This window comes from Brienomyrus brachyistius, chromosome 8 (genome assembly GCF_023856365.1).
Source record: "Brienomyrus brachyistius isolate T26 chromosome 8, BBRACH_0.4, whole genome shotgun sequence".
Taxonomy (NCBI): domain Eukaryota; kingdom Metazoa; phylum Chordata; class Actinopteri; order Osteoglossiformes; family Mormyridae; genus Brienomyrus; species Brienomyrus brachyistius.
Window position 1 is genome coordinate 25,337,305 of NC_064540.1, and position 25,590 is coordinate 25,362,894.

The 25,590-nt window shown below is 41.8% G+C and overlaps 1 protein-coding gene across 2 annotated transcripts in view; it reads left to right on the plus strand.

Moving 5' to 3' along the window:
* Positions 1 to 22,569, plus strand: part of LOC125746949 (leucine-rich repeat-containing G-protein coupled receptor 6-like) — a 30,220-nt gene extending 7,651 nt beyond the window's left edge. For both annotated transcript variants that reach the window (XM_049021544.1, XM_049021545.1), the window contains exons 3-19: positions 3,146 to 3,217; positions 7,159 to 7,230; positions 8,268 to 8,339; positions 11,984 to 12,199; positions 12,788 to 12,859; positions 15,072 to 15,140; positions 15,225 to 15,296; positions 15,519 to 15,590; positions 16,238 to 16,306; positions 16,974 to 17,045; positions 17,232 to 17,297; positions 17,529 to 17,600; positions 18,552 to 18,623; positions 19,020 to 19,145; positions 20,547 to 20,689; positions 21,201 to 21,281; positions 21,392 to 22,569. In XM_049021544.1, coding sequence (XP_048877501.1) covers positions 3,146 to 3,217; positions 7,159 to 7,230; positions 8,268 to 8,339; positions 11,984 to 12,199; positions 12,788 to 12,859; positions 15,072 to 15,140; positions 15,225 to 15,296; positions 15,519 to 15,590; positions 16,238 to 16,306; positions 16,974 to 17,045; positions 17,232 to 17,297; positions 17,529 to 17,600; positions 18,552 to 18,623; positions 19,020 to 19,145; positions 20,547 to 20,689; positions 21,201 to 21,281; positions 21,392 to 22,425 — 2,452 coding nt within the window. In that variant the 3' untranslated portion in view covers positions 22,426 to 22,569. The remainder of the gene's footprint in view (positions 1 to 3,145; positions 3,218 to 7,158; positions 7,231 to 8,267; positions 8,340 to 11,983; positions 12,200 to 12,787; positions 12,860 to 15,071; positions 15,141 to 15,224; positions 15,297 to 15,518; positions 15,591 to 16,237; positions 16,307 to 16,973; positions 17,046 to 17,231; positions 17,298 to 17,528; positions 17,601 to 18,551; positions 18,624 to 19,019; positions 19,146 to 20,546; positions 20,690 to 21,200; positions 21,282 to 21,391) is intronic.
* Positions 22,570 to 25,590: the final 3,021 nt, after the last annotated feature.

Below are 25,590 nucleotides of genomic sequence, written 5' to 3' on the forward strand. Positions count from 1 at the left end.
TCTGTGTCTGATCACTTCTGAAATGCACCTAATGTATCAAATATAAGAAGCTATACCGATGTGCAAGATTCGGGTTCCTGTTTTCCTGGTCATTTATTTTGGCACATTGGTTTTGACAAAAAAAATAACAGCCAATGGATTTTTTTAACTGCCCAAAGAGCAAAACATCATAAAATGCCACATAACTATAGCCTTTACCTAATCTGCTGTCACACATTGCTATGGTTAAGAATTCAAAACTTCAAATGGTCGAGGTAAACTGCACAATAACTGCATTCAGCATGTTTTATGAGCACGGACGTGTCATCTAGGGATGAAACGCCTTTGCCCTACCAAACTCCATGCATGAACGGCCAACTTGGTCATCTTGTAGCCAGATTGTAGCCAACGGTGGTACGCTTCATTAAAAATAAAGACACACGCCCCTCAGAGCTGAAAAAAAAACTATTAAATATGGCATGCAAAGTCATTAGGAAAGACTACAATCATGTTGGAGATAAACATCATTAGCCAAATATCAGGCCATCAAGGTTCTCGTAAGTTTTTTGCTGAGCACGTAATCTGAATATTGATTCATGCTTATTTATGTACGCATTTACCAATTTTTCCATATATTGCATTTTAGCTACACAACATGTACTTTGTTTTCGCTCTGATGAAGCCTGCCTGATTCATGGTCCAGTCCAGTTTAAATGCAGACCAGAAACTTTCAGCACGTTAAATTTGAATGATGTACTGTACACCTCTAGCTGTAATGAAGCAGTGAATTCCACTGAGTGGGACTTATGTTAATGTGACTTTATCAGTGAGTTGGTAACAGAGTTCTCACATTTAGCATGTTGGTAGTTTAAACTCTTCAGTCATTTGATGTGGTGTGTTTCAGCGTGCCGATACACCCAGGAAGCCACAAAGACAACATCAGCACCTCTTTCCGGCCAGGTCTAACTAGCCAGTAAAGCACTATGTTCACCTAGCAAACAAGGTCCAGTCAGATTTTTACTGCTCAGTATCCCCTTGCTTTGCAGCTCATTTGTGTCTTTCTATGTGTCTCTGGCTGGGTGTGATGTGCTAGCAGGAAATAATACAAATACTGTTTCTGTTATGTGGTTAGTGTGTAAAGCACTGGGTTTGATGGTCCTTTGGCCTCCTTGCTCATCATTCAGGGAGCCATTAGACCCCCTCTCCCCCATCTCCAATTAAGACCTTATTGTAGCTCCTGGATAATCTTTACATCTGCTCCCAATCACTGCACATCCAGCTCAATGTGGCAGACATGTATATTGCAGTTGCTACTGGATGTTCTTTCGACCTGAGTTTTTTGTCCCTTTTTACTCCCTGTAAGAAAATTCGTGACCTCTGAAAAGTATTTACAACCTCTCAGTTCTCAGTGCATGACAAAAAAGTCCAACATCTGTTTAAGACAAGTACCTAGAGTATTTCATTCCCCTGGGTGCTTGTACATGAGCTACTGTACCCCCTCCCTAAAATGGAGATGTTGCTACTACTGAGTCCCAGGTGGCCTCTACGTAACATCTACATAATTCATCTACATATTTATCATATGGGTTTCTCGGTCTTCCTTTTTTATAATAGTGTTTAAGAAAAAATGCTCCGGGTTAAATACACAGAAGAGAGTTTGGAGCTTAATACAAAGTTCAAAGGTGTACAAAGTTCACAGTCCAATCTGTGAAGTCCAATCTTGAGACCACAGAAGGTCCCAATAGGCCACCAGGACTGAATTCAAACAGGCAAATACAATAACAGGTTGATTTGAAACTCATTGAAGCATGTGCTTACAGAAGCTGAAAAGACAAGGTGCTTGAATGAAAATGAAAATAAATATTTCAACCAGAATGGTTACTACATATAAAAGACGAATTCCACCTGCAGAGATTTTTAATGGTTCTTTTCATCATAAGTGACCAACTAATTCTACACTTTTTTATGTTCAATTTCCATTTTTAGAGGTTAATGGAATGTTGTAACTTTATCTTATATATATTGTATGCATGCATGTTTAATTTTATAAAATTTTGTAATACACTCAGCTTAACAAAGTTATATAATATTAAATCCATTACACTTATATTGTTGTTCAGGACAAACCTTCACTAATTGGTACCAGATTTCTTCTGCCTGAGAGTAAAACCATATCGGGGTAATTTGATTATTACTGGATGAACAACCTGCGCAACATTGGTTTTGTTGCTCTGCTTTCCCTACTGTTAGAGCTCAGCTTCCCTATTTTCAACATTGTCTAGCTCAGCCCAATAGCTAATTGCCTATGTATTGTCCACATGTCTTCATGGACAGCAGCTGTTTTCTGGCACAAACCACAAACCCCATCTTGCTCTCCGTAGTATGGGGGTCACAGTGCAGCATCAGCTAACATGCAGCACCCCTGGAGCTGGGAGTTAAAGGCTTCACTCAAGGGCCCAGGGACATGTGACTGTTCTGCCAAGGCCTGGGCTAAAACCAATGACATTCCAGTCAGAAGCACAGAGGCCTAGCTTTCGGAGCTACTCACTGGAGCCGTTTTTTCTGCCCCCTGCTTCACTGCCTTTTGCTGGGGTGGGGTGGGGGGTTGACCATTGACCATTTCAGCCTGCATTACTGTTGAGTGGACATGCCAACAGTAGCTCAAAACGAAACAGAGGAAGTGGACTTATGACCCATTGATCTGCACTCTTTCTCTCTGGGTCCCTCTTCTGGACAAACTGGGGAGTTTATTCATGACCCTGGCCTGTATTTCTCCATCGCTCAGAGTGCCATGAAACAAATAAGGGTCCAAAGTGGAAAGTAACATCTCAGATCAACAACCTGGTTTCATATACAGTATATAAAAGTGCACAGTGTAAATATCTGGGCTGTGATGTTTCGGGGCTCCTAAGACAAAATCCTTTAGCAGTTGGACTGAAGGTACATCAGAATTTCCATTCCAAGGGTCTATAATCTACAAGTCCAGCTCTGTAACCATCACAATTCCTGCTGCTCCTCAGTTTACACTGGAATAGATTATTACTCTCTGCTTGCAGTCCTTTATCCAGGCAGTGCTCATATGTTTAATATAAATATATATGATAATTCTACAGTGAAACAGTGTATATAAGATGGCTTCTTCTTTTTATCTTCTTTCATTTAATAGGGATCTGAGCATGAACAACATCAGCGAGCTCCAGCCAATGGCTTTCCAAAATCTTCACTTACTGCTGGAACTGTAAGTACTGCAAACGGTAACAGCAGCATGGTTTTGACATAAAATCTCTATACGACGCACTGAAAATCACACTGTCCGTTACATGATCTGATCACCTGCTGTCATTTGTTGGCTATTACATACAAATGCTAAAAGAGCACCGGGAATGAGGCACCTAAACCAGAGCAGATTGCAAATAACAGTAGAGGTAGCACCGATCTGATAAAATGCAGGGGGGGGGGGGGGGGTCGGCAGTGGCAGGGGTCCATCAGAGGTAGCTGAAAAATTGCAAAAAATGCTTGTAGTCTTAGAGTGACATACCGTAACCAGAAGCGAAGATAGCGTGATGGCTATTAGTTCTGGCAGAGCGGTCATATCAGCTGTGTGGAAATATATTAACCCCTAATTTTCAGGAGAGGTGTGGGTAGTTTTGTCTGAGACTGCATTAAATCACTTTAAGTCACAATCATTAAGAATAGTAATCAACATCAATTGATGCTATATCTGTACTTTAAAGGCCATTGAGGATCAGCACATGCCTTGGATTCGGTTACCCTTTGGCGTATTATTTTACCCTCTTTCTTGTATCATACTGGATTCTTTTTCTCTTGTAGTCAGTTAGGTAAAGCTGATGGGTGTATGTGAAAGAGCCTGTCGCTGAGTGGGGCTAAGGGGCAGAGGTATTGACGTGGGCTCCCATTGGGTGTGCAGTGCACATTAACGCACGCCGCAGGGGCTCATTGTAGCACGTCTCATTCGATAAAACGGGCCCATATATCAGCCAGCACAAGACGGCCATTTGCCCGAGGTCTCCTTCTACAGCACTTGGATCTCCATTAGAGGGTTATGTTACTAAGCAATGCCTCATGGACTGAGTTAGCCTGGGCTATGCTGAGGCATGGATTAGTGGCCCCTATTTAGGATGAACGCCACCCTCTCTGACATCATCAGTGGGGTTGGCTCACACACAGTCATCTGATTTGCAGGGCTATTTGGGAAAAGCCTCCAAAAACACTCGTGAAATTACTCATCAGATGTTCTGCGCATAATTAGCTGGGCTGATCAGAACACTACACAAACGTGGCAGAAGACTCAGAGCACAGACGACCAACAGTAAAGACCACCTGGACAGTGCCCCCCCTCCCCCGTGGCTGTGCCCTCTGTAAAGAAATCACCCCATGAAGGGCTCCTGATGGGCACCTTGCACTTCACCTGCCTTCCAGTTTTACTCTCTCACACATGCCACAGTGTGCGAAACTTGCACGTTTCCGCATGTAACGTTACACACATATCCGCACAGAATGATACCTGCATAGGAAGTCTTTATACTCTCAAATTCACAATAATTCTTCCTGATGATTTACATTACAATTACCTGACATCTTAATCCAAAGCTACCTGCAGTACGGTAAGGTTATAATTTACGAGAGCTCCCTGGGATTTGAACCCACAACCGTTGCGTCATTAGTGCCATGCTTGACTTGTTGAGCTATTGGACCTTAAAGCTTTATGGAGAGGGTACAGAATTACTTGTGCTTTGTGGGATTTGACCCACACATACAGGGCACATCCCTAATCGTCATATTTACATGCATCTTGCTCATTACTCTGAGTCTGAATCTGATTCAACTCTGCCATGCTTACAGCCTTTCTGTCCTTGCTGATACCAGGACTGTGACTTGATAATTTGTTTGCTAATGTCACTGTAAGACATCCAGGTATAACCATTCAGCCATGGGTTGTGATAAAATTATATTTTCAGCAGTATTACTTGGTCTTTTGTTGTTATTTGAAGACTGGAAGTTAGAGCATATTATTCTGATTCATTTTCCGGTGAACCTGGAAAATTCAGGATAGTGGCCAATCCTAAACTTGAGCAGAGGTTTCTGCTTACTACTCCTGCACATACAGGACCAATAAATGCTGATTAAATACATAGATGCATTCTGGCTGAATTTTTATGAATAATTCTTTAAGGAGAAGTTTCTGTAGGGATACTGAAGCACATTACATCTTCTTGATTGTCTACAAAAGAAAAATAGCATCTCTCTAGATCAACTTAATGTAGAGATCTGAGAGGTCTGACAGACCTGCATAAGGTTTGTATTAGTGGTTAAGAAAGGAATACCTTGATCTTTGGCATTTCTCTTGACTTCTGCACCCTGGCCAAACTTCCAAACGCAGCTGGCAGTAAAAACATGCCACCCCATGCCGTTCATAACTCAAAACATGATCAAATAAAGCCACGAACGAACTTTACCTGGCAGGCAGAGTGGGGAGAGGGCTCTGGGGGGGGGGGGGGGGGGGCATTCACTGCTAGCTTTCTGTGATTGCTATACGCATACATCGAGGCACTGTCAAGCATGACAAAGATCAGACCCCAATCTGTGCTATGGATTTGTATCTCTACTAGAGAAAAACATATGCATGCCTAAAAGGTTCAATGTTCCTTAGCTTTACCTTCAATGATTACAGGTAATGATGTCTAGCCGGCTTGTTGAGTGAAAATTACATTTGGATGGGAAAATTAGGCTGGTGACTTCCACAAGGAACTGAACACAAATCACCTCATTATCAGTAGCAGACACAACATTACAGCCCCTGCCTTCTCCTTTGCTCATGGTCAACATCAAGCTTTTAATATCACTGTTCAAACAGAAACAGACCCAATGACTGTCATTATGCACTGACCAAAACAGCATTAAACAAAAAGATAATTATTTGTTGGGGAGGGAAGGGGCAGTTCTGTGAGCTGGGATTCAGAAGGTGGCCGGTTCAGATTCTGTGGTCGGCATATTGATCTCACCATTGGGGCGTTGAGCAAGGCTCTTAACCGCAATTGGTCCAGGGACTGGTTGACCCCACTGTCTCCTCTACTCCAGTTTCATGAGCTGGCCTCCTGGGGTGTTTTTCTAGCTGTCCTGAAGGCATTCCCACAAACTCTAAACACCCATTGGCCACTTTTCCTTCACTATGTGGTCAAACTCTTCCCAAACTGTCTCTGCTGTCTTTAGGTCAGGTGACCAGGTCATGTGATGAGACACTCCCTCCTTTGTAGGAGGTTTGGCGTGTCCAAACTTTTGACTGGCACTGTAAGGGATTACCTCTTTCAAACAGTTACCTCCCTATCACAAATTCAGTATAGTCTTCAGAATAAAGCATGGGTTTGTAGTGAGAAAGATCTGTTTTTAATAGACGCTTTAAATATATGAGTGATACTTATGCATTAAGAAAACATTTTTAAATGACATCCTCCCACAGCCTCTGGCTGAAACCCCGATGAACAACAGAATCAAACCTCCTCAAGTGCTTTATGTTTTGAAATGCCTGACATCAACGGCATGTTTTTCTAATTCTCGAAATTAGGTATCAAGCCATTAAAAGCAAATAAAGCAGAATCATAGGGAACAAAAGAATAGATTCCACAGGGGAGGAAATATGATGATAAGTGAATCATGGGTTGCTGGGCAATGCATCTGATTGAGCTGTGAACTTTGCATGCATGTGAAAACATGCATGCAAAGTGGCATCAAATGCAAGGCGGCTGCCTTGGATTCAGTGGAATCTACCATTCCCATCGTCCATGTGGCTGGAAACAAAGCAGAAGACCTTGGAACCGAAGCCAAAGTTTTTGTTTTGTGTTTGTAGCATAGACAATTGCTCATAACTGTACCAACTCAAACAGACAGCCAAGATAGGATGTCAAAAAACAAAAACTAGACCCACATAAGCAGGCTGGCATGACTGACAAATGTTTCCATCCCATATGGTGTAATAAAAAAGGTGAATGTTTACACAACTGGACGTCACCACAGGGCATAATCTCCAGATGACTGAACCAATGGCATTTGATCACAAGTCTCCTTTGATAATCACTTCTCAATGCAAAGCCTCCATTGAGCCTGATTTGTTACAATGGTGTGACCCCTCCCCATTATCCGCTGTTTCTTTCCTACCTGCAGGAGGCTATCAGGCAACTCCTTGAGACATATCCCTAGCCTGGCATTCTCTGGCCTTTACAACCTGAAAGTGCTGTGAGTATTCAGGAGTGACCTGTAGACACACACCGTCAGCAGGATTGATAATGCAGCTCTATTTCCCCACAACTCACTTGCGCTTGTCTCTGGTTGGTCATTGGAAATTTAGTCTAACAGCACTTGTCCCTAAGTTGATTCCTTGACAGCCCTATGCTTGAATTGTCCGCATCATGTACATGTTACTTTGGGTGATAGCGTCTGCCAGAAAATATATACAGCCGCAGAAAAAATTAGGAGGCCGCTCTATACTTTTAAGCAAATCTGATTTTTAAATCCTGGTTTAACTGTGGTTCTGCTGGCAGAAGGCTATGCTGAGTGGCAGGTTGCTTGCAGGTTCAAAATTTCTAAGGCTGCAGTACAGAAGAATAAGGTGAAGCAGGAGACACTGTGAGCGACCAGCCAGGTGAAGGGCGGAAGTGACGTTCTAATGGCAGAGATGACCGTAAAACTATCTGACAGTTTCTCATGAATCGGAGGATTCATCAAGTGACCTTCAAATGGATTGGGAAACATTAAGTGCAGATTCACTGCTAGGACAGTTTGTATCAGGCTCCCTGAAGCAGGACTGAAGTCCCATAACGCAAGGATGAAGCGCTTCATTAATGAGAAACAGAGAAGAGCCAGGCAGCAGTTTGTAATATATATACTGTATATTACATTACTATATATATATATATAAGTAACAGACGCACACCCATAAATCGAGAAATAAGTGAAAGAAAGACTTGTGCTGTGGTCTCATTTTTTCCGCAGCTGTATGTAAATAGAACTATTATTCATACTATTCATACTAAGGATTCCATCAGATTCTGCAATATCAACTTTCCTACTGTCTGATTTTTACCACGTCAGTCTCAGGTGAGAGGAAACAGATGATAGCGAAACTTTAGCATACAATTATCCATTTTAATTACATGGTCATTGTGCGCTGAGTTATGGAAACTTAAAATATAAAAAGTTGCAGTTTCTATTGTACTAATCTTTCCTCAGTTACCTCTTGGTCCTGTTGATTTTGCTCTTTCTCTCCTTTGCAGCATGCTGCAGAACAACCAGTTAGAGCTTCAACCTTCCAGTACTTTCTGGGATCTGCCCAGTCTCCTGTCACTGTGAGTTACACACTAAGACTTAAGCAGACCTGAGATCACATTCCACAGTACACAGGAAATCTAACCTGAGTTACATGGATGGATATCTGTTGCAATCTAGCTAAAGTTTACTTGGCGGCAGGTAGTGTAGTATTCAAAGCTAAAATTTCATAACCTATAGCAAGCATGTGCGGGGGGGGGGGGGGGGGGGGTGAACACCGGTACCCACTTCAGCCAAATGTTTGAAACTGTCCCGCTTTTGAGGCCCTTTTCAATAACCAATGATCACGAGAAAAAAAATTTAAACTGCAGGGGGAACCCCCCCTCAGATGATGAAATTTACCCATAGCCCCCCCCCCACCCCCAGAAAATTTTGAAACTGCCCCCCTTTTCCACAACCATCGATCCCAAAAACATAGAAAGGGAATCCACCCCAGTTAACAAAATGTACCCTTATCCCACCCCCCTGCCCCGAGCACCTGCCCCTTGAAAAGTCTTTGAGCGGCACTAAATCCTGAGAGACCCTCTTGTATTACCCATAGACATGACACATATCCGGATGTTTCAATCAAAACTGTCTGTTTAGGATGAAGGCATCAGCTAAGAAACCGATAATGATCGTGATATTCCATAAACGCTAAATGTCCAATTTAAAAAAAATAACAATATACATAACACTGAAGAGACAGCGGAATGAAAATTCTGTTTCCAGATCAGGGAGGTATCATGAGCCAGGAATAGATGAGTAGCACAATGGCGTAATGTTTGGCCCAGCCAGGGTCAGCAGGAACGCGCCACATTTGTCAGTGTTAATTGGCAACCATCAGCTTCAGAAAACTCAGCATTGTGGCTGATTTATCTAAGGCTCCATTTACATTGTTGAAACTTTTATTACAGTTCATCTAAAAGAGAGGATCAGTTTTGTAATTATAATACACAGGGTGACAATAAAACAGCAATTTAATGATATTACAAGGGCCTCAAATGGAATTTTCCAGTACAGAGAACTGAGTTGCGCCAAAAGTCCGATATTTTATTCTTAATGGAATATTTCAGGCAGCTGTGGCTTCCATACACACAAATGTCTCATAGAGAAAATAATTTATTGCAGTAAATAACTGTCAGACTCATATTGAGACATAAGTATTCACTGAATTGTGTTCCCATCAATCTGGGTGTATGTTCCAAACACTATTCCAGACTAAATTATCCAAAGATATCCATCCATCCATCATCTAACTGCTTATACTCTATTAGTCAGGAATGCAGGGGGCCTGGAGCCTGTCCCACAGGGCGCAAAGCCGGGGTACGGCCTATAAAGGAGGCCAGTCTATTGCGGGACACATTGTGGGCAATTTAGAGTTTCTAAGTAATCTAACTGTATGTGTTTGGACTGCAGGAAGAAAAGTGGGAGAACACAGAGCTTATTTGTGGGCTGTGGTATTTGCCGTTTCTGAGCTGATTGCATTTACTAACCATTGTGTCACTTGCTGTGCCAAAGGCAACTCAAGGCAATGGCAAAGAATTTCATTAGGAACATATGGGCTATTGACATCACCTGATCCCAGCTGCTCTACATGTTAACATAGGTGTTGGGTACACGATGGCTTGCTTAGCTGGGTAGTTCCATACTGCCCAATTAGGCTTTTCTGGGTGAGGTCTGATAAGATAGATAGATAGATAGATAGATAGATAGATAGACAGACAGACAGACAGACAGACAGACAGACAGACAGACAGATAGATAGATAGATAGATAGATAGATAGACAGACAGACAGACAGACAGACAGACAGACAGAAACTTTATTAATCCCTCGGGTAGATTCCTCTGGGAAATTCGGTTTCCAAGAGCACAGCACCGACAGAAGTTACAAAAAAAAAATAAAAACGTGAGCAAATGTTATATATATATACATATATAGATACAAAGAAAAATAAAATATACAAAAGGGATAAATAGAATAAATAGGAATAAGAGAATACAAGGGAATTGCACATTTCCAGTATTGAACCAAAAACCAAAAGTATTGCACATTTCCAGTATTGAACCAAAAACCAAAGGTATTGCACAAGAGTATTGCACAGTGAAGTGAAGAGGCACTACAGCTTAGTTGTCCCCCCCTCCTTTGTCCACCTGTTTCCCCTCCCTCTCCCCTCCAGAGAGGAGTTAAACAGCTTGATGGCGTATGGAACAAAGGAGTTTTTAAGTCTGTTGGTTCTTGTCTTTGGGAGAAGCAACCTGTCACTGAACAGACTCCTCTGGTTGTTTATGGCCGTGTGCAGAGGATGCCCAGCATTGTCCATAATGTCCAGCAATTTTTTTAGTGTCCTTTTCTCTGCCACTGTCGCCATAGTGTCCAGCTTCATGCCGACCACAGAGCTAGCCTTCCTGATCAGTTTTTCCAGCCTGGATGAGTCCTTCTTTGCTGTGCTGCTCAATAATAAGGGGTTCTCTATAGAAGAAAATTGTGGTACAAAGCATTGGTAGTATTCTGTGAACCTGTGGAGGGCCTGTACCTGGGTCGTAGAAGTAGGTCTTGGGACACAGTGAACAGCCTCTATTTTCTTTTCTTGTGGCTTGAGCAGGCTTTGTCCAATGAGGAACTCAAGGTACTGTAGTAGGACTCCATTAGGACAAAATAGCATTCGGCAGGGTTGGTGGTCCTGAACCGTCCTCCCTGCTATCAGCATGCATGACTACACTGTCGAAGTAGGCATCTGCATATACCTAATGTGACTGAGGAACGACGTCCCACATCCACTGGAAGGTGGTGAGAAAAGGAAAACATACTGTTTTCCTTCGCTGGGTTACTTGCAAATGTGGTCAAGTGTACTGCTATATCAGAACTTATTTAATTTAATTTAATTTCATATATCATTTCATCATCCCTAGGTAGGACAGACCTGTTCAATTCCATCAGAAGTCATTGCAGAATTGCACTAACTTATTATTAGGCTGGACAAGACACTTTGAACTTCTTCAATCACACTGAGTGGTAGCATCTTCTGGATCACAGCTTCAATAGCTGCCGCCAGGTCTCCGGGATGTGGGGGAGGGTCATTAACTCACCACTTTACCAGGTATATGGTGGTGGACTATCACTGTATGACCCAGCATGGTGGAGAACACATCCTGGTTCTGTCCTACTATAGTTCCTTCAGGTCTTATCTTGTCCCTTTAAGCCAAGGGATCAGTCCTGATTTAGGGTTCCTCCTGTGAAGAGTAGGTTAATACACACTTTCAGCAAGATCTCCTTCTGTGATCAGGCCAGCTCACCTGGTAAGGTATAGGATATCTCTTTTCAACCATGGTGTATGGATCATGCCACTTGATCAGAAACTTGCACAAGGAACAGGGAAGTAGGCTGGAACTCATGCTGGACTATTGGGCATCCCCCCCCCGCCCCCCCCCCCCCGAAGGCCCACAAGTAATCCACCACAATCTTATACGGCAATGGTTCCTGTTTCAAGGCTGCCCGAGTGAACTCAAGCTGTCCTCTACTTGCCTACTGAACAGGAGCTTGAATGGGGTGAATCCCCTTAACGCCAGGGGCACTTCCCTTATTCTGAAGGACACTTAATGCAATATCATGCCCAAGCCTCCATCCATGTCCAAGAGTCTGGGTATTTCTCAGTATTTGTTCTTGACCGTGTTCCTCACAGGCGTCTGGACGGCAACCAAATCACAGAGGTCCCGGAGCAGACTTTCTCGCGTCTGCCATCACTGAAGCATCTGTGGTTGGACGACAACGCGCTGATGGCGGTTCCCGTACACGCCCTCACCCACCTGCCTTCCTTGCAGGCCTTGACACTGGCTCTGAACCGCATTCTTCACATCCCTGACACTGCCTTCCATAACCTCTCCAATCTAGTGGTGCTGTGAGTATCCTTGACCATCACATCCTGCCTCTGAAAATCAATGGAACAATTCCATCCACCAGACCGTCAGAATACTGAGCAATGCCCAATAAACCCATTCACTGTCTATTACTTTATCACTGTCCATAATATTTATTTGTCTCTAAAGTTGCACACTATTTATTGTTACTATTATTGGCTATTCCAGTAAACTTCCAATCCTACTGTCCTTTGCTGCTGTTGTGAGACTTGCACACAAGTGTTTCGCTCAGCTGCACTCCACAAATGTCAGGTCCTGTGCCAAATAATGTGATTTGATTCGATTTGACGACTTCTTAGAGGAGCGAGGAGGTAGCATTTACCGGACAGTCAAAGGGGCACAGCAGCGGTCCGGACTGAATCATCGACTCATTGTTTAATCCATACTTTTACAAGTATGGAACGTCATATGGAGATTTAATCTCAAGAAAGCTCATGTGTTTAATTTCAATGAAGCTGAAGCACTTTTGACAGTCTTTAGAGGCTCATTTATTAATCATAATGGTCAAGGCAGGAAAGTGCCCTTTCTGTCTTCACAATACCTCAGGTGGACTTTCTGTCTACACCCAGATATCTCCATGACAACAGAATCCAGACTCTTGGACCCAACTGCTTCGACGGCTTGCATGGCTTGGAAATTTTGTAAGTAGTCAGGCTCCTGGAAAATGCATACTGAGGTAAATGAAAACAATCTATACCTGCAGATAAATTAAGCACCCAAATACCATACGCCACACTTGTTTTAATATTAAACAAATGTGTATTTTTGTGCACGTTGCCATTTGGGCCATGAATTGAATGTCTGATGAGAGGGAATCATCAGAAAATCCATCCATCCATCCATTTTCCAAACCGCTTATCCTACTGGGTCGCGGGGGGTCTGGAGCCTATCCCAGAAGCTATGGGCATGAGGCAGGGAACAACCCAGGATGGGGGGCCAGCCCGTCTCATCAGAAAATCATTTTTAAAATGTGTTGAAAGTAAAAAAGAAGCGTAATCAGTAGCGGTAGCACATTACAATATGTTCCTGCATTGCGATCCAATCAGGTGACTTTAATGACTGCTTTTCCGTGCTTTTAATCATTGGGTTCTTGAGCCGCCTCATGCTTCATTGATAGCCGTTCCCTGGATGTGATGCATGAACGCCTGCGTGACATGTGCGCCCTTTTGTGGGAGGATTCCTGTAAAACAAACTGGGACCAGAACAGGCGAATGCTGGCCAGACTGAGCAGAGACTGGACCCAGCCCTGTTACAGTTAGGTGACAGCACTGCTCGTACACCAGCTTTAGGTGGTGATGCCAATAAGTGCACTGAACATTCTGATGTTTTATATGAAAACGGGGTTACAAACTTGATCAGAGCCTGAAACGAAGATAACCTCTTGGCGTATTTAGCATCATTTTTTGGTGTCAGTTTACCAGACAGCTTAGCATAGACACCAACATCCATCCACACCTCGCCAGCAAACAGAGAACGCTCCCAGAACTCTAGCCAAGGTTATGCGAAGCTCTTTTCAAAGTTGGCTGAGAATGTTCATGCAGTAAAATTAATGGAATGTTATTTCTGCGTTTTAATGAAGATTCCCTCAAGCACAATAACATTGTCAGAACAATAACATAATTTTAACGCTATTTATGTTGAAAAATATCGATTTATAATACAATATTATTTTATAAAAGTGCTATATGAATATACTGTGAACACACCATCTAGCCTAAGACTCTTTACCTTTGAGGTGTAAAGTGACACTGGAATCCACTGCTCTACAAGCCGTTTTATTTGTTTTGATATTATAAGTCGTATGTGTAGTAGAGGTAGTGGCATAATGTTCTGGGAACATCAGGAAAACAGGACACTTTGAAAGTTTCCAAACCTTAATCGTAACATTTTGCAAACGTTCCTAGAATGACAAATTATTAGCGGGGTCTTTACACTAAGGCAATGTTTCCTAATCCTGTCCTCAGAGACCAACAGACAGTCCATGTTTTTGCTCCCTCCCATCTCTCTACCTGGGAGCTGGAAGGTAGCAAAAATGTGGAATCTCTGGCAGGGAGCTTGGAGGGAGCAAAAAGATGGACCATCTGTGAGTCCCCCTGGACCAGTTTGCGAAATACTGCACTACGGAATACAGTCGTGATAATAAGCCACACTCTGTTTCATGCTTCCGTCGGGGGTTTGCTGTTATGGTAACTGGAAATCAAACTGGAAATGCATACTCTGGTCCGCCAAGGAAGAACCCCGCGGTGAAAGTGCTTCTATTCACACAGCTGTTATGCTTTTGTCTCCATTCAAGTTTCTCTCATTTAATCACGCCATGGACGAAAGGCCTCATTCACTGAAAACACCTCCTTGATAATTGCTTCCGTTAATGTGAGGGTGTAATCAACAGCAGTTCCTCATGAAAGGAATGGTACAATTGGACCGTTTGAGCGAAACAAAGAAATCTTTTGAAAACATAGAATAATGCGTCCATAAACATAATCCATTGGCACCTGTGAAAGAGGTTTCCTAACCACAACAAATGCTCCGTTAGGTGGAACCTTATTTCCTTGCTTTAGTAAGTTGCTAATAAGGCCATTAAATGCATTTTGCACTATAAAAGACACATGAATCAGAAGGTTAAGTGACGCAAGACCAAGTAGCTATATTACATTACCGCTGGGTGAAGCAGTAAACGATTAATCTGTTAAAAGATATATATTTTAAGTAGCTATTTTTTAAATTACAACTATTCAGATATATCACGAAAGCACACCTAAAATAAAGTTTATCATGAGTGAGATTAAAATATGGATGCCTAAGTAACCATTAAAAATATTTGCAAAACTCACCTCATTCCATATTTTTTTACAGAGACCTGAAGCGTAACCAGCTACAGGAGATTCCCACAGCGATCAGGACGCTGGCCAACCTTCGAGAACTGTGAGTTTTACTCTCCCGCTGTTCAAGATGGCTCTACTTGTCAAGTCATCGGAATTAGACAGCTCTGAACTGCATCACCCACAGGGGGTTCAACGACAACCAAATTCAGGTCATCCCAGACGAGGCGTTTGCTGGGAACCCACTGCTCCGGATGATGTGAGTCTTCTTCCTGGTGGAACGAAAAACTTGACCTTGTCGTTTGACGTGACAAACCCATTAATCACTCAATAACCGAGACAAGTGAAATTGTGACATAAAATGCTAACTTTCCATGGTAGTTAGCACAGTCATGTTGGTTTTCTACCACACAGCATTATTGGCAATGAAACAAGTGACCTGATAAGCTGTAAGAGAATTTTTGTCTTCATTTGGTAATAGAAATTTCTATGAGAATCCCATCCGCTATGTAAGCAGAATGGCCTTCCAGCATCTCCCTAACCTTCACACGCTGTGAGTATCTCATCCTTATATTTCAATTTTGTTATTCTCAATGTACCTTTTCATAATTATGCTGACCTGTCATCGCATATCTTTTTCTGAACTTTAGTCCATTCATAATCAAAGTTTAATGGAACTTTTTAAAAACTGAAATCTCACAAGGCAGTATTATCTATTCCTAAATCCTTCACTCACTTTCTGTAATGTTGAGAACCAAAAGGAGATTTAATTCATTAGACTGTATGGTCATTAACTCATTAATGAAGATTAAATACTTTGCCTGAGGCATTCTTTCCACAAAGCAAAGTTCAGTTTGTCTACAGTACATTTCGAATTCTGCTTGAAGCACAGCAGATATTCTCAGAGCAAAGTGCAGTTGTCAATTCCTTAACTGCTACACAACCCGATCCACATCACAATCCCTTGCCATCAAAAGCTCTAATACTTCATTCAAACCTCTTCATTTATGGGTCCTGAACGAGTCTTTATAATGTGTTAAGGAGGCAGCATAAGAGAGCAGGACAAGCCCTCTGGGTTTCTGCACAGCAGGCCGTCATTGACTGCCAGCCGCAGTCATGCGGCCGCTATCTGCGTTGCATCGTGCCCTGTCCCTACAAGATCACAATGAGGTGCTAGTGAGCCGGTCCTATGCATTTCAGGTCCCTGAGTGGAGTGGCACAGATATCGTACTTCCTTGACCTGAAGGGAACAGCCAGTCTAGAAGCTCTGTAAGTTTGCTTTGCAGATCTTCTCGTACCTTTCAGCTTTTTCAGTCTTTAGTCTATAATAAATCTCCATCCACGCAATCAAATGTGTTTGACTGTTTTGAGATTTCAAAAACGGATGAACCACATGAAGTGCCATATTAAGCATGAATTTAAACTCCTGCAGAGTGAGAAGTTCTAGATTAAAGAGAGAGACAGGGGAATGTACCTCGTGCTAATATGGGAGGCCAGAGGGAGACTTCATGGTGAATATCAGAGCAGAGACCTTAAAGCTCAACATAGTTCTGAAGCTTTTAGTGTGATCAGAAGAGAGCTGACTGTTTTACAAGCTGTGTTCTTCAATTTAACATATGTGCCCTATACTGTGCTCTCTTTTGTGATGATTTTATTAATACAACCAACAGCTGGAGGAAAAGGGTTCAAGAAAGATTTCATAAAAAGTTTCATTCTTACACACAACATTTTGGCAAGCCATTATGATTATTGTATGACAAGCTCATTGTGTGACTGATCCTTAATTGCATGTTTCATCAGTCGGGCAGTCATCTTGTACACAATTGTTCTTCAACCCTTGCAGACCTTTAAACACAGAAAGTCAGTGATTGTGATGCTCAAAGCCAGGATACCTCTGAAGCTTAGTAATACACAATTCCCCCTTTGTCTTTTCCAGGTACATGACTAGGGCTAATCTTGCCTACCTGCCCCAGAGCTTCTGCCAACAGCTGACCGGGCTAAAGTTGCTGTGAGAATCACTAATAGCTAGACCTGATTGGAGGGCTTGAGCCACTGACCCTCACTGTAGCATTTTCACCTCTGCACCATGACATTGTTTCCAAACCAGTGGTCACTGCAATCATTGATTACTGCAGTTGCATAAATAGAAATCATAAGTGCAAATTTAAGAGATACTCTTTATTTATTTTTACAGTGAGCTCTCTCATAACCAAATACTCGCCCTCCCAAATTTTTGCCAGTGTCAGCAGCTCCAGGAAATGTAGGTTTGTGCAGTGTGTCTTTGCCTTTACCGTGTTTTAATTATTTCCATCACAGATATACTGTTTCACTAATAGCTGTATCATACAAATAGGGGTTCTTTATGACCTATCTAGTCTGCTATCTACAAAGTCTGTTAACTGTTGTTTTTGGATAATTATGAGTGCATCTCTGAGAGGCTCTGCATTGTATGACTCAGAAGAACATTTGGTTTCCGTTGAACATTTTGCAGAAAGCTCCAGCACAACCTCATCCAAGAAATTGGAGTGAGGACTTTCCATCAGCTCAGCTCCCTCCGTTCATTGTGAGTAAAAGATCAGTAGGAATGTGTAGATGCTGTGTATAGGTCAAGTGGAGCTTGCGTTGATGTTTTATGGACTTCAAAAAAAGCTTAATATCATTGGAGTCGAGGTACACATGACAACAGCTTGGGTACATTTGGAGTACAAGAGCATCTGAAGCAAATTAAATTGCATGTTTATGTAGAACTCTGGTAGGGTAAAAGTAGACCCTATGAAATATTACAAGCAGGACTTTAGAAGGGAAGAGTAGCAAAAATATGAATCATTCGATATTTGATAGCTAATGCATTGGTTTGTCTGAAAGAGGACAATCGGTCCTAGAGGATGATGACCAGAGTTTTTTTTTTAGTACATCAGGTTTCAATGTCCTGACTACAGTCATTATTTTAAATCACCTGAATTAATGTACCAGGTCTGCAACTACTCGTGAGATCCCCACACACCAACATACCTCCAGCCGTTGAGTATTTTATTTGACAACAATATTTGTGCAAGTAGCATAGTGCTGGAAGCCTATTTAAACTCGCTAAATGTTCATAATGTTGCACTTCAGGTCCTTGAATAGTCCTATTAGGTTTTTGATTTGTTAGAAGTTGTCATGTAGCTCCTGCTCCAATACGGCTTACACTCGTACCTGAGCATTCATTGGAAACTCAGCCTAGCTGCACTTATGCCACCTGACTCCTTGACAGCATGTATGTTCGCGATGTGCTATTTGCCACTTGCATGTCGCTTTGCATGACTGCCACTGACATGTCTGCTAAATATATACATGTGCAGAAATATATACAGAAATATGTAAATGTACATATCTTTGAGTTTTCTTTTGGCAAGATAAGAGTAGAGAGAGACTTGAATGTGAATATGTGATATGGGTACCAACAATGTCATTTGTTAAATTTCAGCAGTGTAACCGAAAAGTGTATAAGTGCTGTGTTCTCTGTCCTCTTCAGGGATTTGAGCTACAACCGTATCTCAAACATTCACCAAGGTGCCTTTGCTTCTCTCCAGTCCTTAAGAAAGCTGTGAGTCCCCATTGATCAAACACTCTAGAAAGCAGGTGCCAATGTGGCTTTGCGACTCCAGGTTTGCGGGATCAAATTCATCTGCAGCTGTTTGTATGTAGAGTTCACATGTACTACTTTGGTCATAAATTTTATTAAGTAGGATCCCCCATTACCCAATTAGTTTAAATGAACCGTTTGCTTAGAATTTTCTATTAATGACTACGGGCAGAAAAATGGAATGTTGTCTGGTCCAGTATGTACCCAGCCTGGCACTCATGTCCTGCTGGTCCTAGCTCTGCATTACCAAAATCACAAATGGTTGCACTGTTGGTCTGCTGCAGAAACCCTGAAGCAAATGAGGGAGACACCAGCCAGCTCACTTTCTGCCAACCCCCTTTCAATGTACCCTACTAGGGACTTAACGAATAACCTGCTGGCCTCCTTGCCCTCAATGTCGCTACACAGTCTCAGTCACCTGAAACTTGGCGGAAACCGGGCTCTGACTGAGATCTTCAGAAAAGAGGATTTTCCTGAGATGCGGTGAGGTTGCCTGATTATGCTAGAGCCGCATTACTTTTTAGGTGCTAAACAAATGCTTTTGCCCAGATAGACTGATCTGAAATATTGACAAAACACCTTTGTGTTCCCCTTGAAGTATGAGTAATAAGCCTTTAAGTTATTTCAATTTAACATTTCCAGTTAGGCGTCTTATTTATAACAACAAGAATGTATAGTTTTTTTTATAGAGTTTAAAGTTCAATTCATACAAACATCCATATTCATACCATTTATCCTGATCATTGAAAATTTCACTTTATTTTTATGCATAACAACTAGTGTTAATCCAGATAAATATGCAAATAAATATTACAAGAGATGAGTAAATGCTCACGACTGTAACTACTGTAGATACCGTTCATTTTACGTTACATAATCAAACAATCAAGCTAGAAACCTTGGGTTCCTTTAAATCAGAGCTAGATAAGATTTTAACGACTCTGAGCTATTAGTTTAGTTCTCCCCAAGCGAGCTTGATGGGCCGAATGGCCTCCTCTCGTTTGTATAGTTCTTATGTTCTTATGTTCTTATGTTCTTAAATAAGCACGTCAAGACGCACTGGTGAAAGCAGAACATTCATTTCCACTAAACCCAGCACTGTCACATAAGGGGTATCACTCCTTTTCATCCTGCAAGACATTCGTATGTCATTACTAAAGTGTAACTGTTCCATAATAACTACATAGAAACACATTTCATGAATATTTCTTAATTACTAAATAAACTGGAGGACCAGAGAGGTGGCTCAGTGGGTAGACTGTCCCTTCATTCTTTCTGGGTTTGTGGTTCGATTTTCACACCAGTGTTTCCCAATCTGGTCCTCGGAGACCCCCAGCCAGTCCACATTTTTGCTCCCTCCAAGCTCCCTGCCTGACAGTTCACATTTTTGCTCCATCCCAGCTCCCGGTCTGTGGGAAACACCACCCTAGACTGTGTCTTCAGGCTACCCATGGTACTCTTGATGTGTTTAAGTGAGTGCCCTGCAAAGCCCCAAATTCCTATCCAGCATATATCCTGAGATAGAGGCTCCAGGAGAATAAACTAATTAAATGAATTACCTATTAAATGTAATTAATCATTATTAATTGGCACCATTTATTTTTTCCTGCACAATGTTTATTACACATATCAATGCATCTTGTAACTTGTTATCCTGGTCAGGGTCACGGGGGTGGGGGGGGATTCCATTACTGGGCATATATACACAACAACTGGAGGAACCACAAAAAAACAGCATGTGACAGAGGAACAGACCCCACATTTGAACCTCCAAGCCTAGAGGTGCATGGTGGCAGTGCTGCCCACTGAGCCAGTACTGCATATTTTACTAAATCATTTGTGAACCAAGTACTAAATTATGCAGTGACTGACATTTCTTGGCAGGATCATTGAGATGCCGTATGCATACCAGTGTTGCGTCTTTGGGGCCTGTAGCAACCAGGAGACTAACCAATGGGAACACAAGATGTCAGGATCCTTGGATCAAGACCCACACGGGAAGGCTGTGGCCGTCTTCTCTGTTCTTGGTAAGGATGGTGTGGGGTATCTTTGCTCTCACAGACCAGTCAGTCAGTGATGCCTCCCCTCCCCCAACAAAAACAATTATAGATAATCAAACTCAGAAGGGAAGAAAAACATCATTTTGTCTCTGCTTCTGTTCCCAGAAACATTACACATTAACAATATTTTTACCTTGAAGCAGATTGCGGTACTTTTCAGTATATTGGTCAGTACATAACAAGTGAACTGGAGAATAAAACCTAACGCCCCACATTCAATTCAGGGCTAAAGCCAATGACCGAGCAAAGTGCTGTGATGATATTGCATGCTGCCGTCTTACCCTGTGATTCAAAATATCACCCTGGTAAAACTAATCAGAAATGATCATAAAACATATACAGATAGTGTGTTACATTGTTTTGTGAGCTTAGTAACAAAGGAATGAGCCACAACCTTTTAGGATTAGACACAATGTTTACCATTCCTGCTACTTCTCTGTGATTCAAGTCATTCGTAGCTTAAAATCTCTTATTTCAGATGACATGGAACTGAAGAAATTCCTGCTACAGACCATGGATCCTAAAATACCAACAAGCGTTCAGTGTACACCAGTTCCTGGTAAATGATGCTGTCATTCTAGTGAAACCAACCCTCCTCCTTAGCATTAGTATATTTATCACAACACGAGCCTCGTTCATATACCTCTCCTCTTCTTTTCCTTTCTCCAGGACCTTTCAAACCATGCAACTACTTTTTTGACAGCTGGATTTCCCGCATAAGCGTCTGGGCAGTTGCTGCGGTCTCACTCGTATGCAACACCGTACTAGTCTTTGCGGTCTTCAGCTCACCCAGCGACTTCTCCGCAGTCAAGTTCCTTATCGGCTCCCTCAGTGGGGCCAACGTCCTGGTTGGGCTGTGCACGGCCACCTTGGCTCTGGTGGACGCTGTGACCTTCGGCGAGTTCTCTCAGTACGGTGCTCTTTGGGAATCCAGTGCTAGCTGCCAAGTCGTAGGCTTCCTGTCAACATTTGCAACTCAGGCTTCCATCTTCCTTATAGGTCTTGCGGTCATACAGTGCAGCATTCATGTGTCCTACATCCAGGATTATGGGATGGTTGCCAGCTCAGCATGTGTAAAGGTGCCAATCTTATGTTGTGGAGCACTCTCATTAATTGCTGCCAGCTTGCCACTTTTTGGCGTAGGACGGTATGGATCCTCACCTCTTTGCTTGCTATCTCCATTGCCAGAGAACCAGCCCTCGGACAGAGGGTTCACTGTGGGCCTCATCGCGACGAACACTCTCTGCTTTTTTGTCCTCACTTGTACCTGCATCAAATTGTATTGCAGCTTCATGAAGGAGGGGTATAGCCACCTGAGGGAATCCATGCTGTTCAAACATGTAGCTCTGTTAGTCTTTGCCAACAGCCTGCTTTACTGCCCCATGACCTTTATAGGCCTCTCCATCCTGCAAGACTCTCTCCACATCAACGAGTCCTCCATCAAGTTTATCCAACTGGTCCTGCTGCCTCTTCCAGCCAGCCTCAACCCCCTGCTATACCTCATCTTCAGCCCACTTTTCAAGGAGGACCTCCAGATGCCACAGAAGACATCCCAGTCCGCAATGCCAGTGACACTGGACTCCTTCTGCTTTGGGGAGTCTACACAAGCCTTGGTTTTACTCCCTGACGTGGAGGGGCTAGTCGAAGTCTGTGAGCAATCAAATACACGTTGGGGTCCCTCCACTGTTCCATGTTATCAATGACACACCGGTTCCTTTGTCAAAATCAAAGGACTTAAACAAATTAATGATCAGAATGAAACCATGTTTGTATAATGACTCATATTCCTTACCTTTTGTATCTTTGTATCTGTATATTTTTTAAATAAAATAATTACAGTGCTGCAAGGGTCACTTACTGAAGAATACAGGGAAAGCATGTTCTCTTAATTATGGAAATCATAATTATCTTAAACATGGAATCATACAGCCAGGGAAAAGATCACACACAATTTTTTCTCTCTCAATTTATTGGTGTGCATCTGCGAATAATATATATATATATATATATATATATATATATATATATATATATATATATATATTTTTTTTTTTTTTTGCAAACTACAGCCTGGTTCTTTCCTCTTTCTCATTTATGAAGGGCTTATTCCTTGCTTTATAGGACTTCAGTCCTGCTTCTGGGAGTCTAATACACACTGTCTTAGCAGTGCACTTCACACCTACACTTACTGTTGCCCATTCCTTTTGAATGTCAGTTGATGCCATCCTATGATTCATGAGAACCTGTTGGATAAGCTAACGGTTATCTCTGACATAAAGAAGTCGCTTCTGCCCTTTACCTGCCTGGTTTCTGGTTGTTCCCAATGTCTCCTGCTTCACCTTTTTCATGTGTACTGCTGTTTTAGAAATTTTGAACCTTGAAGCTCAGAGTAGCCTTCTGCCAACAGATCCGGAATTAAACCGGGATTTAAGAATGCAAATTTATTTTAAAATATAGAGTGGTCTCTTAATTTTTTCCATGGGTGTATATCACATAATTTTGTAAAATCTTGTATATCTGCAATTCCTACACAATTTTTATAATGTTTTTCTTAGATGCATGAGGCACCTATTGTGATAGGTGTGATATTGTAACAATGACATATGTAAATACACTTATATAGTTCATATTTATACTTTACAAAAATTCTGAGAAATCATAAAATTGAGTACAGATAAAAATCACTGCAAATGTTTGAGGAAATCCCCAACATATTAGAAAAGTAAGTTTAACCATCAAAATTATTAAAATTGTATTCTTCAAACTCCTTTGAGTTTAAACGGGTTTAACGGGTGCGGCGAAGAGGCAGGCAGACGGGCAGGAAACAGGCAAGGCAGGCAGGATACGGGGGAAAAACGGGGATTTATCTGGACGACGGGGATTCCGAAACATCTGACGCAGACTAGCGTCACTGACAGAGCAGGAACCAGGCCAAGACACGGACTGAAATATTCAAGACGGAGCAAAATAACTAGACACAGCTGGGAACGATCAGGGATGCACACGTGGATAATCAGGGGGGCGTGGCACACACGAGGATCCTACGAGCTGGGCGTGACACTAATCACATACTTAGCTCGAGGCCTTTGTTATTCATATATTTCTCACCATACCGTGAATGCCGCAGTTTTACTGAGTAGAAGGGCTGTGCGATGTGACCAAAATCTCATATCCCTAGAACGATATATATCAGGACTGCACCTCATATTTATTCATTCATTTACTTATTTATTTCTACATATAAAGAAAGGAATTGGACAAAAATCCGCAAATGAATCCAGAAATAGACGAGAAATGATACGCAAATATGCAAAACCTTTTTCACCTGTATAAATCGCTCTGTAATTTTGTAGATATAATTTTTACACAACACAAATTTAAAAATGCATATTTCTGTATAGTGATGTATTTGTGATTTACAGAACCCCTAAGGGGTCTGGGTGAGAAAATATGTTTTAAATAGTTTTGACTTCTCTCGCAATAGTTTTGCGTTTCCTCGCAATACTTTTCTGTTACTGTACCGTGTCCGTTTTAATTAAAAAAAGACAGAATTAATGGACTAATAATGTGTAAACCCAAACGATACGGACATGTCCAGTTAAGTGTGCATGCTTTAAGCATTAAACTATGGGTGACAATGCATACTATGTAACTTTCACATGTGTGTTTTTATACATATTTATTAATAATGGCACTACGTTCATTCACCACCAAGGACTGTAATTACAAGAGAGCTGGGCTACTGAACCTGAACTGCACACACAAACATTCATACAGAATTCGCCTGTAAAGAAATCTGGAAAACCAATGGGTATTGCTTGCTTATGTTGAAAGACATTATGGTCAGGAAATATAAAGCTCTAACTTCACTGCGGCGTGAGTTACGGTTTAAACCCGAACCGGATTTCGGGTATAGGCTACCTCCCTGGTATTATCGCTTGATGATGTATGTGGGGATATGCGGATCTATACTGAAATATTCCAGAAGGGGGACTCGACTTACTGTAACTGTGACACTGCGGCAGAGTCAGTTTATATGCAGTTCTCCAGCTGAAATATCTTTTTGCAGTATATTTCAGGTTTTACAAGTATCATACTTGTTTTATGTGTACACTTCCCGCGGTGAATAGACACAATGCAATTATTAATAAATATACGTATTAAAAACAAAGCATTAAAGTTACTTGGTGTGCATTGTCCTCTAAAGTTCAATGCCTAATACAACCGTTACAGGACACATCTGAAACATTTAGGGTTATACATGCCGTCATCGTGGGAAAGTGTGTATCTGGATCACAAAATTATTGCGAGTGGAAATTAAACTATTTCAAAAAATGTTTTCCCACTTAGACCTCCTGGGGGCTCCGCGGTAGTATGAACTGGACAAAAATCCGTAAATAAACAGGAGGGAAATTACAAATGTAACACGGTCCACAAATAGACGGGAAGTTATCTACAAATGTGCGAAACATGCTTGACGTGTACGAATCGCTCCGTGTTTTGTGGATATGTTTTGTCGATAGTTAAATATTTGTGGATCATGATACGTATTTCTGGACGGCCTTCTGTGGGCTACAAATAATACAGTCCAATAAAAACTTCCGCACACATCCCATGAAGCATGTACCCTCGCAAATTGTCATCCAAGTCATGAAAATATGTTGCCGTGAACAATGTATTTTGCGACACCACGAAATAAACTATAGAACACAAGAAACGATAGACGTTTTTATTTTGTCATCCGATACATATCGTCATATTGCACAGCCCTGCTGATTAGATTAGCCTAGATAGATAGATAGATAGATAGATAGATAGATAGATAGATAGATAGATAGATACGTTATTATTCCTCAATGGGAATTTAT